Source organism: Staurois parvus, unplaced genomic scaffold (genome assembly GCF_062004578.1).
Source record: "Staurois parvus isolate SC_StPar_1 unplaced genomic scaffold, SC_StPar_1.0 ptg000011l, whole genome shotgun sequence".
Classification (NCBI taxonomy): domain Eukaryota; kingdom Metazoa; phylum Chordata; class Amphibia; order Anura; family Ranidae; genus Staurois; species Staurois parvus.
This window is the reverse complement of record NW_028317807.1, coordinates 36,445,096-36,457,939: the sequence shown is the minus strand read 5'-3', so window position 1 is coordinate 36,457,939 and position 12,844 is coordinate 36,445,096. Positions and strand designations below refer to the sequence as shown.

Sequence of the window (12,844 nt, the reverse complement as noted above, 5' to 3'; positions counted from 1 at the left end):
TTTTATTAATTTTAGGCCTGCGCTGGATGTTATGTGCAATATATATTCATAAATTGAGGGAAATTTAAAGGGTGACTCCACTTTCATGGGGAAAAAAATAGCAAATTAAAAAAAATAATATAGCATATACAATTGTGACACAAGCCATATTTTAATTTAATGTTGTTAAAAAATGCCTTTCCTCTTCAATCTACAGCACTGTACTTTTCTGTAAAGTGCAATGCAATATGGCAACCTAGAGGTGTTCTGTACACATATGGTGATTTCCTGCTTGTGTGATTGGCTTACTGATTTTCCCAGAAATCAGCACTAAGATACAAGTCAGACTTTTGGCATCTCCTGCAACAAAAATTTAATTTTTGGTGAGATACTCCCAAAAGGAAATCATGCCCAAAGGAATGCAGGGCCTGCAAATTTACTCATTAGAGCCTTGCAAGTGCAGCAGCTGATTGATAATTATACAATCACTCCTATACGTATTTACTTTGCACACAGACACAGGCAAACAGCGATTTCTTCAGAATAACAAAAGGTAGGAATCTGCAGAAAAGTTTGTTAAAATCATAAGAATGTACATTGATCACCCACAGGGGAATGTTTTTTTCTCAATAAAAGTTACTCTTTAAAAATCCTGACCAGTAACCTACATGGTTTGTTGTGCAGGTCGTAGAAATTATGCCTACTCCTAGCTTATTGGGATTTAAAGTACAACTAAAGACAAAACTTTTTTTCTGTTTTGACCAGAGTGAAGATAGATTGGAACATATGTCAGTTTTTGATGCTGTCAGTACCCGTTACAGAGATCCTCTCTAATTGTCCTGTTTACTATTATCATTGAAATTAATGTAAAAGAAAATCCCAAATATTCGGTTGTCCCTAGAAAGGTAATAAAGAGGAAATATTCCAATGGGAACACTAACTCCGATGACCTGGGGGTCCCCAAAAGATTCCCTAAATTTTCTGGGATTTTCTCTCATTCTGTTCTACCTATGGGACAGGAAGTGAAGGAAAATCTTCCCAGTGGGATACAGATGGCAAAAAATAAAACTGACAGGGGTTGTGATCCTCTATTAATGAAAAAAAAAAAAGTTTTGCCTATAGTTCTACTTTAGGGGTAGAGTTCATTAATGTGTCAAAGCCATGTGTCATGGCTTGGAAATCTTGGTAGACAAAGATAACTAAAGATCTCTTTCAGCCTAATACAGTTGCAATTTGGGATTCCTTTTCCCTTTTGATCCTCGTGCCATGCTTGAATATCTTCCTTCAATAGCACATTTATGAATTTCCAATATTAGAAATAACCGAGTCATGTTCTGCTATTTGTATGCTTCAATTTCCTTGCTCCTTGCTAAAATCAGAGGAAGTGGTAAAATTGAACAAAGGAGCCTATATCTGTTTTTTGAACCATAGCTAGGTTCATGTGTTGTACAAAGAAATAGTCAATTCTTGAATCTGTATGATAGGTCACAGAGAAGAATGTGTATCCTTTCCTTGGGGTTTTAGGAGGCACCAACTGTTGAATAATTGGGCAGAGTGTAAAATTTTTAAGGTAGGAAAATGAAAAGTGTAGGGGAAGTGCCAAAAAATGGGTCAAGGTTGTGAATCGTGTTAAGTAAATATATGCTTGCTAGTGTTAAAACGTTGTCAGATATTTTTCCTTCAAGGAATGTATAGCTACCTTCTAGGTCCACTAGTTGATCAAGAAAATGATAATGGAAAGGTGCTAAGTCCCTTAGATCTGGAGTCTGAGAAGGCAAGGACAAGGGAATTTGTGATTCTGAAGTATAGGTATCTTTCCTTTTATAAAATGTGTTTTTAAAAAGTATGATATTGAAATATGATACATCCAAGCTACCACAGTGTGATATTTTCCTACACATGTAAGAAGCCTGGAACAATCGCTACCTTGATAGGGTAGCAACATGTCCCTGATGTTCCTAGGTCTCCAGCAAAAAGAGAGGTCATGTTTGTATAACCAGGTAAACAAAACTTTAATTGTACTGCAATACACATCTTTTTGGATGGTGAGTCATGGTACAGTACCATCTATAGTAAACACCTGAGAATACAATGAATGGTATAAGTCAATACAAATAAACACCCAATTGCAGTCCCACTCCTATATAGTGGATATGTGGTGCATCTTCTTAAACACCCAGCTGAGACTTCCAAAGGAGTCCAATAAGTGTAAAATAAAGTTCAAGTAAAAATCAAATTCAACAATATTTCTTCAATCCGCAAGTGTTCCAAATATGATCTGCAGCAGTGAACACACTTTGTGATCCTCCACCAGCTAGTGTGCACGCTCACCTCAAATCAAGACCTATAGGGAATATAGGTCAAATGCGCTTTGTAACAGATGAATATCGAACCAACTCCATTCAGTTCCTGTGATGTACTGGATTCTTCTCTGATATCTCCTCAGGGCTCAAAGAAAATAAGGCACTGCTCTCAGCTCCTCACAAACACCACCACCAACACATCACTGTCAGGACTGGGAGTGGGACCGCAATTGGGTGTTTATTTGTATTGACTTATAACATTCATTGTATTCTCACTCGGATGTTTACTATTGCACACGCATATCATTCTATTTTTTGTCATATATTTACACCTACTTGAATGAAAAGCGCTGATAAGACAGTGTGGCCAACAGAAGTTTTAATATAACCGGAGTGTGGATAATTTTTGACTCACTCTTATATTTCCAGTTCAGCTGTTGGTACTTTTTCCAAGAGTGAGTTTTCAGACATCACCTTGGGCATACCTTTGATGTATAATTTTTTCCTGGGGTTTCCTTTTTGTTTTAAAATGCATGCATAGTTGCAGTTGAGAGAATCAATGTTGCTACCAGTTGCAAGATATTTCCAAGGCCAGAAGATGAGTTTTTCTGGGCTTTCATCTTTGATACCCTGGCATCTTAGCCGCTGATCCCCAATCTCTTTGTTTAAAGTCTCCATGGTCCCGAGAGTCATATCCTCTAGGTCATATCACATGCAAAGTTGGCACAGTAGGTCTTGCAGTTTAGTGTCCTTCAGTCAAGGAGAACATTGTGATGTAGAGGAGGACCCTGATGCCTTTGATGAGTGTTCTTAAGAGATCTAAAAATATGAGATCAGTGAAGTGGTTGATCCCTGGTGGTTGTGACTTCCTGGTAAGACAGAGAGGGAACACCAGGTTATTTATGTTCTGTCTTTGCTGGCTACTGGAGAAACCTGTAGGGTAGGCACCATCATGGCAGAGGTGCACATTACTTGGCGAACCTGCTGAGGAGTAAAGAGATCCTGGACACAGGGGATCTAATGGTCAGACCGTGTGCCTGTCTTACCCTTCCTGGGTCTGCTCGATTCCACCATGAAGTCACTGCACTCAGCACATGACTCCTTTTCACAACAGTGTACCACAATGTGTTCTATGTGCATTGAATGTGCTACAGTGCATTCCGATTCCATTCACAATGAATGCCACAGCAATGAACCATACACAGAGTCATGCAATGCACAAGCATGCATGGGCCCTTAAAGTTTTGGCTAAACTTTACATTGAATATGTATGATGCTAAAAGCTTTCTCAGAACAGTCTGGACAAGGTCACATTAAATGTTTTAGCTTTTTTTAGCTTTTCTTTTTCTGTGTTTCTATTTGTGAGCATGTTTTCAGTCCACTGAAGGAATGGCATGTATAGAAATCTTTTATTTGTTTTTGGCTCCCTTCATAAAATAGTCAGGATCACTGCACCCTAATGTTTTCTTATACTACTTATTGCAGTTATAACGAACTTTAAGAAAACACGTAAAGTATATCAGTTTAAAAATTAATAAGCGAACAGTGGCTAAAACCAATGAAGTGACTTGCATGCCATTTACTGTCCTAAAATTCAGAATAAACCCCTGGTGTTTTTTTTTTTTATTTGTTTTGTTTTTTTTGTGTTGAACTTGATGCCATCTAAATACCTTTTTTTTTTGCGTTTTTGTTTTTTTTAAGGTATGTTGTGCTCAAATAAAACATAAAAATGTCTCTTTGATGCTTCTCATTCCTGATAAGTGAATTTTACAATATAAACCTAACAGGCATAATTCTGCTTCTGAAAGGCATGTTGAGACTTGTAGTTCTTTTTCACCATTAGCTAAGTCGCTCGTAGAGTTTTTAGATCTGTATAATTTAAAACCAATAAGTAATCAGAATGTACAACTGCAAAATGCTGGTGGTAAAAAATAACAAGTTTGTGGAGAGGGAGAAAGTGCATTCCACAGCTCTCCTTCACTATGAAACTCGTCCTACTAGCCAAACACCATACCTACTCCACCTTGCTCAAACCCAAAAAGCAAACAGCTCCTGGTAAAAGCTGTAGAGAAAAATGATTCATCACCAGGGAATAGTGCCAGCACCAGACTGCTGCCAGAACTGTACCTGAGTACAGTGAGCAGTGAAGCAACTTCCTTGGAATACTAGGACGTGAAATTTTCACAGCGAAAGATTTCTAAGCACTTCTACTTTTTTTATTTTTTCCTAATAATTAATTAATTTATTTTTTCCTAATTCATTTAATTGTATTGTGTATATAATGAAATACATATGATACTTTGAGATTTCATAAAAATGTGGCAAAGTTTTTGACTTTGTTATGTGCCTAGAAGTCAGTTTGGGTCATGCATAGCTACAATGAGCAGATAGTACATTAGAGGGGAATGACCGCTTACAGTTACCTTGTTTTCAAATAAAACAAATCTTCAAGAACTGTCAGGTTTTAACATTCAAACTAAACTGTTGTCTGCAGCCTTAGTGTCATCATGAATTGATTCAATCCATATCTGTGCAAATACTGAAAATAAATGTAATTTTTAAATATATATATACTGTATATCTATGCATTTATTTTGATCTTTGTTACCTGTACGACAGATCAATGCTATGTAGCACACCTTCCTGATGAAGCTCATTGTTAAACATGTTGAAGAACTACATGCCATTTATATCTAATTCTGACTTTTTTTTTTTACTAAAGATTATGTGTAACCCTTTGCTGTAATGTAATTTATACACCAATCAGCCATAACATTATGACCACTGACAGGTAAAATGAATAACATTAATTATCTTGTGACAGTGGAATATCTGAAAGTGACTAGGAAATATTAGGCAGCAAGTGTCCCTGGTTGATGTGGTAAAAGCAGAAAAAATGGGCAACTATAAGGATTTGAACCACTTTGACAAGAGCCAAATTGTAAAACAGCAGCTGTTGTGGCATGCTTCCATTCTGCAGTGGTCAGGACCTACCAAAAGTAGTGTAAGGAAGGAACTGGGGAACCGGAAGCAGGGTCATGGGAGGCCAAGGCTCATTGATGCATGTGGCCTGTGCAGTCCAATCCAATAGAAGAGCTATTGTAGCTAAAATTGCTGAAAATTTAGTGCTGGTTCTAATAAAAAGGTGACAGTGCAAGCATTACATTACAGTTTGTAGCACGTGGGGCTGCGTAGCCGCAGACTGGTCAGGGTGCACATGATGACCCATATCCACAGCCAAAAGCACCTATAGTGCGCATATGAGCATCAGATCTAAACCATGGAGCAATGGAAGAAGTTGGCCTAGTCTGATTAATTCAAGAACGGTTTGAGGAACCCAACAGGAATTTCGAATTGTTGACTTGGCCTTATTAAATTCTCCAGATCTCAATCCAATTGACAATCTGTGGGATGTGCTGGAAAAAACAAGTGCAATCGATGGATGCCCCACCTCACAAATTAGTTAAAGGATCTACTGATGGATTAGTGCAAGGTACCACAGCATATATTCAGAGGTCTAGTGGAGTCCAAGCCTCGGCGGGTTTTGGTGAGTGGTCATCAGGTTATGGTTGATCAGCGTATATACAGTAGTTGTTCCTAGTGGTATAGCGTTCTAAAAAAATTGATGTGTTGGTGATGACCACCACTCAATTTACCTACAGTAATGTTTTTTACCTAGGAAATATTTTGGAATAAAGTGTGTTTTCCTTGTTTTTATTAATGCTACTTTAAAAGTCCTATAGGTGTGCAAATCTCCTTTTACTTATATTTTGGGAATATGGTGTCAGGTTATCACCCATCAATCCTATTCTCTGGCATTGTTTCTTTGGTAGAGGGGAGTTGAAATCATCCCATGTGTAAAATCCATTGCTTGCTCATGAAATAGCCAACATTTTTACATGTTCCCCAGCATTGTTTGGACTCTGATTAAATCTGTAATTATCTGCTTTCTGATTTCCAGTGACTTGAAGTTCAAGCTGGAAAAGGAGAGCAATAAAAGAGAACTGCTGTGCAATGAAAGTCACCTGAACAACACTCACTGCATACACTGCTTGCAACCCTTCCAGTTCTTGATCAATAGTAAGCGTCAGTGCAAAGACTGCCAGTTCTTTGTGTGTAAAAACTGCAGCCGCTACAACAAAAAGGAGCAAGGCTGGGTGTGTGACACCTGTAGGGCTGGAAGGTAAGTGATATATTTAATAGTCACAGGACATTTATTTAAAGTGATCTTGTGCTGTATCCATGTTAAGTAGGGCAATAATTTCACCTTAATCCCCCCCCCCTTTCCCTTCAAGAGTACACACTCACCAATTTCCCTACTGCTTTGTTCATCTGCCGGGAGCAGGAGCAGGAGAAGCTGAACTGTGCAAACATACAAATCACCTAAGTCATAGCTTAAAAAGCACAATGGGCATTCCTCAAGTGACAGCATAAGTGAGTCACATGCTCCTGTAAACCTGGAAGCACCAGGTTTTGGGTTGTTTGCATCCAATAGCTTTGCTCAACGCAAAGGAAAGGAGGGCAGATCCTGCTGGAGCTGAGGCTTTAACCACGTGAAGATTTTACCCTCTTCATGACCAGGCCATTTTTTGCAGTTTGGCACTGCGCTACTTTAACCGGTAATTGGGTGGTCATGCAACTTTGAACCCAAACAAAACATATATAATTTTTTTCATACAAATAGAGCTTTTTTTTGGGAGGTATTTGATTACTGCTGTTTTTTTATTTCTTGTGATATAAACAAAAAATACCGAAAATTAAAAAAAAAAACAATATTTTTCACTTTCTGCTATTAAACATATCTAATAAAACATTTAAAAAAATCAAATTTCTTCATAAATTCTGGCCAAAATGTAATCTGCTACATCTTTGATGAAAAAAATCCCAATAACTGTATATTGATTGGTTTGTGTGAATGTTGTAGAGCCTATAAACTACTGTATGGTATATATACTGGAATTTAATTTTTTTTATACATCTAATTGTGGTGATCAGTGACTTATAATGGGACTGCAATAGTGTGGCGGGCAAACTGACACTGAATAACTGCCACTGACATCACCAATGACATTAATACCGTGATCAGTGATACTATTATACACTGTCACTGTACTAATGACACTGGCTTGGAAGGGGTTAACATCTAGGGCAGTCAAGTGGTTAAATGTGTGCTTAACTATGTGTAATGTGTGTAAAGTGTGCTGCTTATACTACTAGATCTCTAAGTTTTTCATCCCTGCTTTGCAGAGATGAGAAACAGAGAGATTGTTCTCTCTGCACAGAACTCTGTGTTGATTGTCCACACTGTTGGTTATGTGTTAGAGAAGACACTAGTAGCTTGTGATGAGGCAGAACTTGGTTTACTTGTGTGGCTTAAGTTGCAAACATACAACGCATTTCAGCAGACTGTAACAGCAAACATCTTGGTTATGAGAGAGAGAGAAGAGAGAGAGAGAACCAACAAGTTTACAGATATGCACAACTGGTAACCTTAGTGTACAGTGCCATCTACTGGTCAAGTGATATTAACACACAATACTGTATATAGTACATGCTGTTGCTTTCCCAACACACACAGAGCTCTGGGTTGTGATTGTACACAGCAGATCAGCAGGTCCCAGCCGTGAATCATTGGCCAGGTCTCGCTGACAGGCTCCTGCTGTATACAATCACATGTGCGCACTGGGATCCTGGAAGTAGGCAGCAACATACGGGTACATCGCTTTGCCTACAGCGATCACCCATCTGCTGCACATTATGGGCGGGCAGTCGGGAAGTGGTTATACATGATCTCCAGGCAAACACATAATTAATACATATATGAGAGCTGTTTTACCTTTTGCTTTTTCCAGTCTGAGCTCTGTTGTACAGGGATTACAAGAGGCCTATACCGGGTCAGATTTAGGTACTTACACTACTTGCTTTTAAAACTAAATTTAATGAATAGATGGCTGCATTCATTTGTGTTTTTTATATCTGCTTAGAGTTTAGCTTTAAAGTGAAGTATCTTTTGCTGCAGAGGGGCAGCAGCTACAGGCACTGCGACATACTGATATTTCCCTGCCCGTTTCTATGTTTGGGAAGCACGCCCCCCCTCCGCCTACTCCCCTGTAATTTGACACAGCAGAGTTCATCAACAGTTCCTGGCCAATGATTCATGGCTGGGACCTGCTGATCGACTGTATCAAATCACAGCCTAGAGCTCTGTGCTGGTAAACAATACAGAGCTCCATACAGAGGGAGCGAGCATTTTGTTTCTTTTCCCTGTTAAGTAGGGAAAATAAATAAAACAATCTGTAGTACAAGGCAGCACACAGTAAACACATTCACACTTGCTAGGTACACAATTAACTCCTTGATTGCCCCTAGATGTTACCCCTTCCCAGACAATTTCATTAGTACAGTGGCAGGGAATATTTTTCACACTGATCACTGTATAAGTGTCACTGGAGAAGTCAGTGTCATTTAGTCACTTCCCACAAAGTGTCAGATTGCCCACCACACTATCACAGTTTCACAGTAAGTTGCTGAACATCATTACTAGTATACAAAAAAAAAAAAAAAAATTCCAGTATATATCCCATTGCTTGTAGATTCTATAACTTTCACGCAAACCAATTAATATACATTTATTGGGGCTTTTTACCAAAAATATGTAGCAGAATACATTTTGGCCTAAATTTATGAAGAAATTAGATTTTTTTATTGAATATGTTTTATAGCAGAAAGTAAAAAATACAGTTTTTTTTTTCAAAATTTACAGTATTTTCGTTTATTTAATAAAATATTAAAATTTCAGTGGTGATCAAATGCCATCAAAAGAAAGTTCTATTTGTGGGAAAAAATTATATATATTTCATTTGGGTACAGCGTTGCATGACTGCACGATTGTCAGTTAAAAGACACAGTGCCATATAGTAAAAAATGTCCTGGTCATGAAGGGGGTAAAATCTTCTGGAGCTTAACTGGTTAAAGGAGACTATAATGAACCATAATATTTTGAGACTGGTAATATAGGTGTCCTTTTATGACACAGAGAATAGCTGCGATTCAACGGATCTCAGCTATTCTCTGGTCATTCACAGTTTATGACACTCAGGAGATCATGTCAGCCCTTCTCTGGAGATCTGTGTTCTCCCTCCAGATTCTCCAGCCCAGAGCTGGAGAATCAGAGGGACCGAAAACTAAGCAGAGATAATTTACCTCTGCTTAGTAAACTGATCTTTAACTGTAATCTGGCGAGATTATAGTAAAATGAGCCGTTTTTCAGAGTTTGTAGACCGTTCTCCAGCGTTTGGAGACCGTTCTCCCTTCGTTCGGAGAACTGCTTCATAAACTGCATTCACAGGAGAACTGTGTTCTCCGAGAATGCCGGAGAACTGAGCAGCGATCTATTACCACTGGTCCATAAACGGACACCATAAAGCACATGTTTAATAGGGATCTAGCCATTACACTTAATGCATTCTTATCTGTTGTAGGAAAAGTAATCATTAATGCATTCATTTGCTATAGAGGGATTTGCAGTTATCAGGGCAGGTCCTACTTAAGTTCTTACTCAAAACAGGAAACTCTATAAGCACAAAATTTACTGGTGATTTGCATCCTGACTTATGCTGTTCAGTTAAGAATATAATTTACTGTCGCGTAGATTTATGATAACATACAGAACAATGGAGGCCCTTTTACCTTCTATTTAACACATACAATATTTTGGTAGGCTATATTTGAACTCTTTAGAACTTGTTAACAGAAGAGAAGATAAGAACAAAGTTAAGAAAAAGAAAACAAAGAAGATCATACTAAAGAAAAGTTAGCTTGAAGTTTAGAATTTACTCAGATTTTTTTATATGCCACTGCCATTAAGATATGTTTTGCTTTGCATTATAAATTATGAATCAGGTGCAAACTGTTCCTAAAATACAACTGAAAGCTTCTGTATAAACAGGTACCAAATCCAGTTGCCATTTTATGTACAAGCCTTATAAACAAAAACTTTCTTTAGCCACTTGCCCTCCAGATTTACCCCCTTTAATGACCAGGCCATTTCTTGCTATTCGGCACTAGTTCATCTGGTAATTTTGGAAAATTATTTTTTTTTCTTTTTGCACAAAGTTGTCATTAAATTACATATTTCTGACGCATAACATGGGTTTATGTGGAAAACCACCCAACAACACATTCTTCTACTTCTCCCAAGTATGGGGATACCACATGCGAGATACTTTTTGGCAGCCTAGTTACATACAGACCCAAAACTTCAATGACCACCTCTAGGCTTTCAAAGGGCATATTTCCATATGTTACTATCTCACTACCTATTACAGTTTCAAAGGCCCTAAAATGCCAGGATAGTATAAACACCACCTAAATGACCCCTTTTTGGAAAGTAGACCCCCAAGGAATTTGATAAAATGCATGGTGAGTATATTGCAGATATAATTTTTGTCACAGGGTTTTCAAAAAGAAAAAGAAAAAAACATTTTTGTTTTCTTTCTTCGTTTTCCAAAAACATGTGGCAACAAACTAGTATAGTTCTGGGTGATCAATTTATTGATCCGTACAAACACTGTACTAGTATTGGTGGTGATCACCGACCTATAGTGTGAGTGCGATAGTGTGCAGGAAATCTAACGCTGGCCCTGGCTGGGAGGGGAGCTTACAGACCCTGACGTTATCTGATGTCGCTAGTGGAAAGTGATCAGTGAAAAATTCTTTATATTGATACTGTGCTAATGACACTGGGTGATAGGGTGATCAAAGAGTTAATAAGAGTGATCAAAGGGTTAAATGTGCTAATCTAATGTGTCAGTAAAATGTAGTGCTTAAATTAAAATGTTTGTTTTTTTTAAACATTTTTCTTTTTACTATTTTTTTTGATACTTTTATCAAAGTAGTACAATGTTACCATAGTAACATTGTACTACTCTGGGGAGGTGATTTTTTTCTATTTTTTATTTTATTACACTTTGCATAGCAGGAGCAATAAAGATTATTGCAGGTGCAATGCAATGTTTGCTTTGAAGTGTCATGAATGGGTTAAATTCATGACAGCTCAAAATACTGTGATCTGTGATTGGCTCTAGCTGATCACATGGTACCGTGATTGGCCCCATGTATCATGTGAGAGCTGTGGGCTAATCATATCTCACCAGGAAGTAGAGCTGTTATGAATCAGATTGATTCATAACAGCTTTATCGTTGTTGTGATCTCGTTCACCGGGATCTTCATTCAGCTGTGTCTGTTAGACACTGCAGGCGTGGGGGGAGGGCTGTGCGTCCACTCCGGATTGCAACCCCCCCCAGTTGGAACAATTCCAGCAATATATAGGTACGTTGCTGGTCCTGTAGCTGCCGCCCTGTCAAGGTCCTACCTTTCTTCAGAGCTTGTGCATCTCCATGAGCTGGCCTCCATCTTGGTTTTCTGCAAAGCATGGTGGGAACCTTTATGCCTTCAGGCTTCTGCGGCTCCTCCTCAGAAGGGTGTGGTTGAGCACATTTAAACCTGCTGTCTGCAAGTGTGCTCTGCACTTGTGCCCTGTATGTTGCCCTGTTGCAAGCTCTTGTGTTGTTCCCATTGCTCTCCTGGTAACCGACTCGGCTTGGACAAGACTACTCTCTGCGTTAACCCTTTATCTGACCTCCCGTTGTTGAACCCGGCCCGTGACCTGAGTCTTCTTTGCCTACCGTCTAGTACTGTCTGCTCCATTGTTATTGACCCGGCTTGTCTGACTACTCTACTCGTGATCCCATCTAGCTCCCACCAGCTGTACGCCATTGGCGGCAGTCGTTATCGCAGCTGGGGTGACTCGGGGGCCGCGACCTGGTCTCAGGCTGCGTCAAGTCCATCCCCACCATCAGGGGCCCTGGTGAAGGGTAGCCTGGGGCTTAGACTCCGCGCCCTGAGGGACTCTGGTCTGTGGGTAGTGGCTGTCGTCAGTCGCAGCGTGACCGTACCATAGGCCTGCCTGCCCATTCCATCGTTCCTGCCCTGACACGCCCGTCCGCAGTACATTGCAGGCGGGCGGACAGAAAGTGGCTAACTTCCCTAACAAACAAATCCGTCCATATGTGTCTCACACACTCCCCTTCCCAGACACTACAGCTCACAGCGGTGGGATTTTGCAATCAAGAAAGCAGCGGGCAGGATTAGGTGTGTCCAGGTACTAAATGACAAGCTACAGGCTTGTGAACAATGCTTTTAGCCTCATCTCAGGAAACACCTTGTCCTGCTGTCACGGGTTGTCAACTGGACAGGAAGAGATGCAAAATTTCCACAGTAGGACTACAGTCAGCAATAGCATTTTGATCAAGGTGTTTATTTTTCTAAATGCAGCCAAACAAAAAATAGACTTGTCTGGAGATGGTCTTCTTTTCTGAATGAAGTCTTAACAGTTTATTGCCAGCCATAATAGCAGCTTTTAACTGCAAAAAAATAATGAAATAACCTTTGAATAGGTTTTGGATGTAATCTTGTGTAGAGTAGAACAGAGAGGAAAAACAGATGCATACACTTTAATGGTCTCGAAAATGTAATGCTTACTAGTAATTGAACGTATTAC

At 39.2% G+C, this 12,844-nt stretch overlaps 1 protein-coding gene across 5 annotated transcripts in view; it reads left to right on the top strand.

The window, feature by feature from the left end:
- MLPH (melanophilin) overlaps positions 1-12,844 on the top strand; it is a 100,048-nt gene that overhangs the window by 26,135 nt on the left and 61,069 nt on the right. For all 5 annotated transcript variants that reach the window (XM_089672427.1, XM_089672428.1, XM_089672425.1 and 2 more), the window contains exon 3: positions 6,244-6,465. In XM_089672427.1, the coding sequence (XP_089528553.1) occupies positions 6,244-6,465 (222 nt within the window). The remainder of the gene's footprint in view (positions 1-6,243; positions 6,466-12,844) is intronic.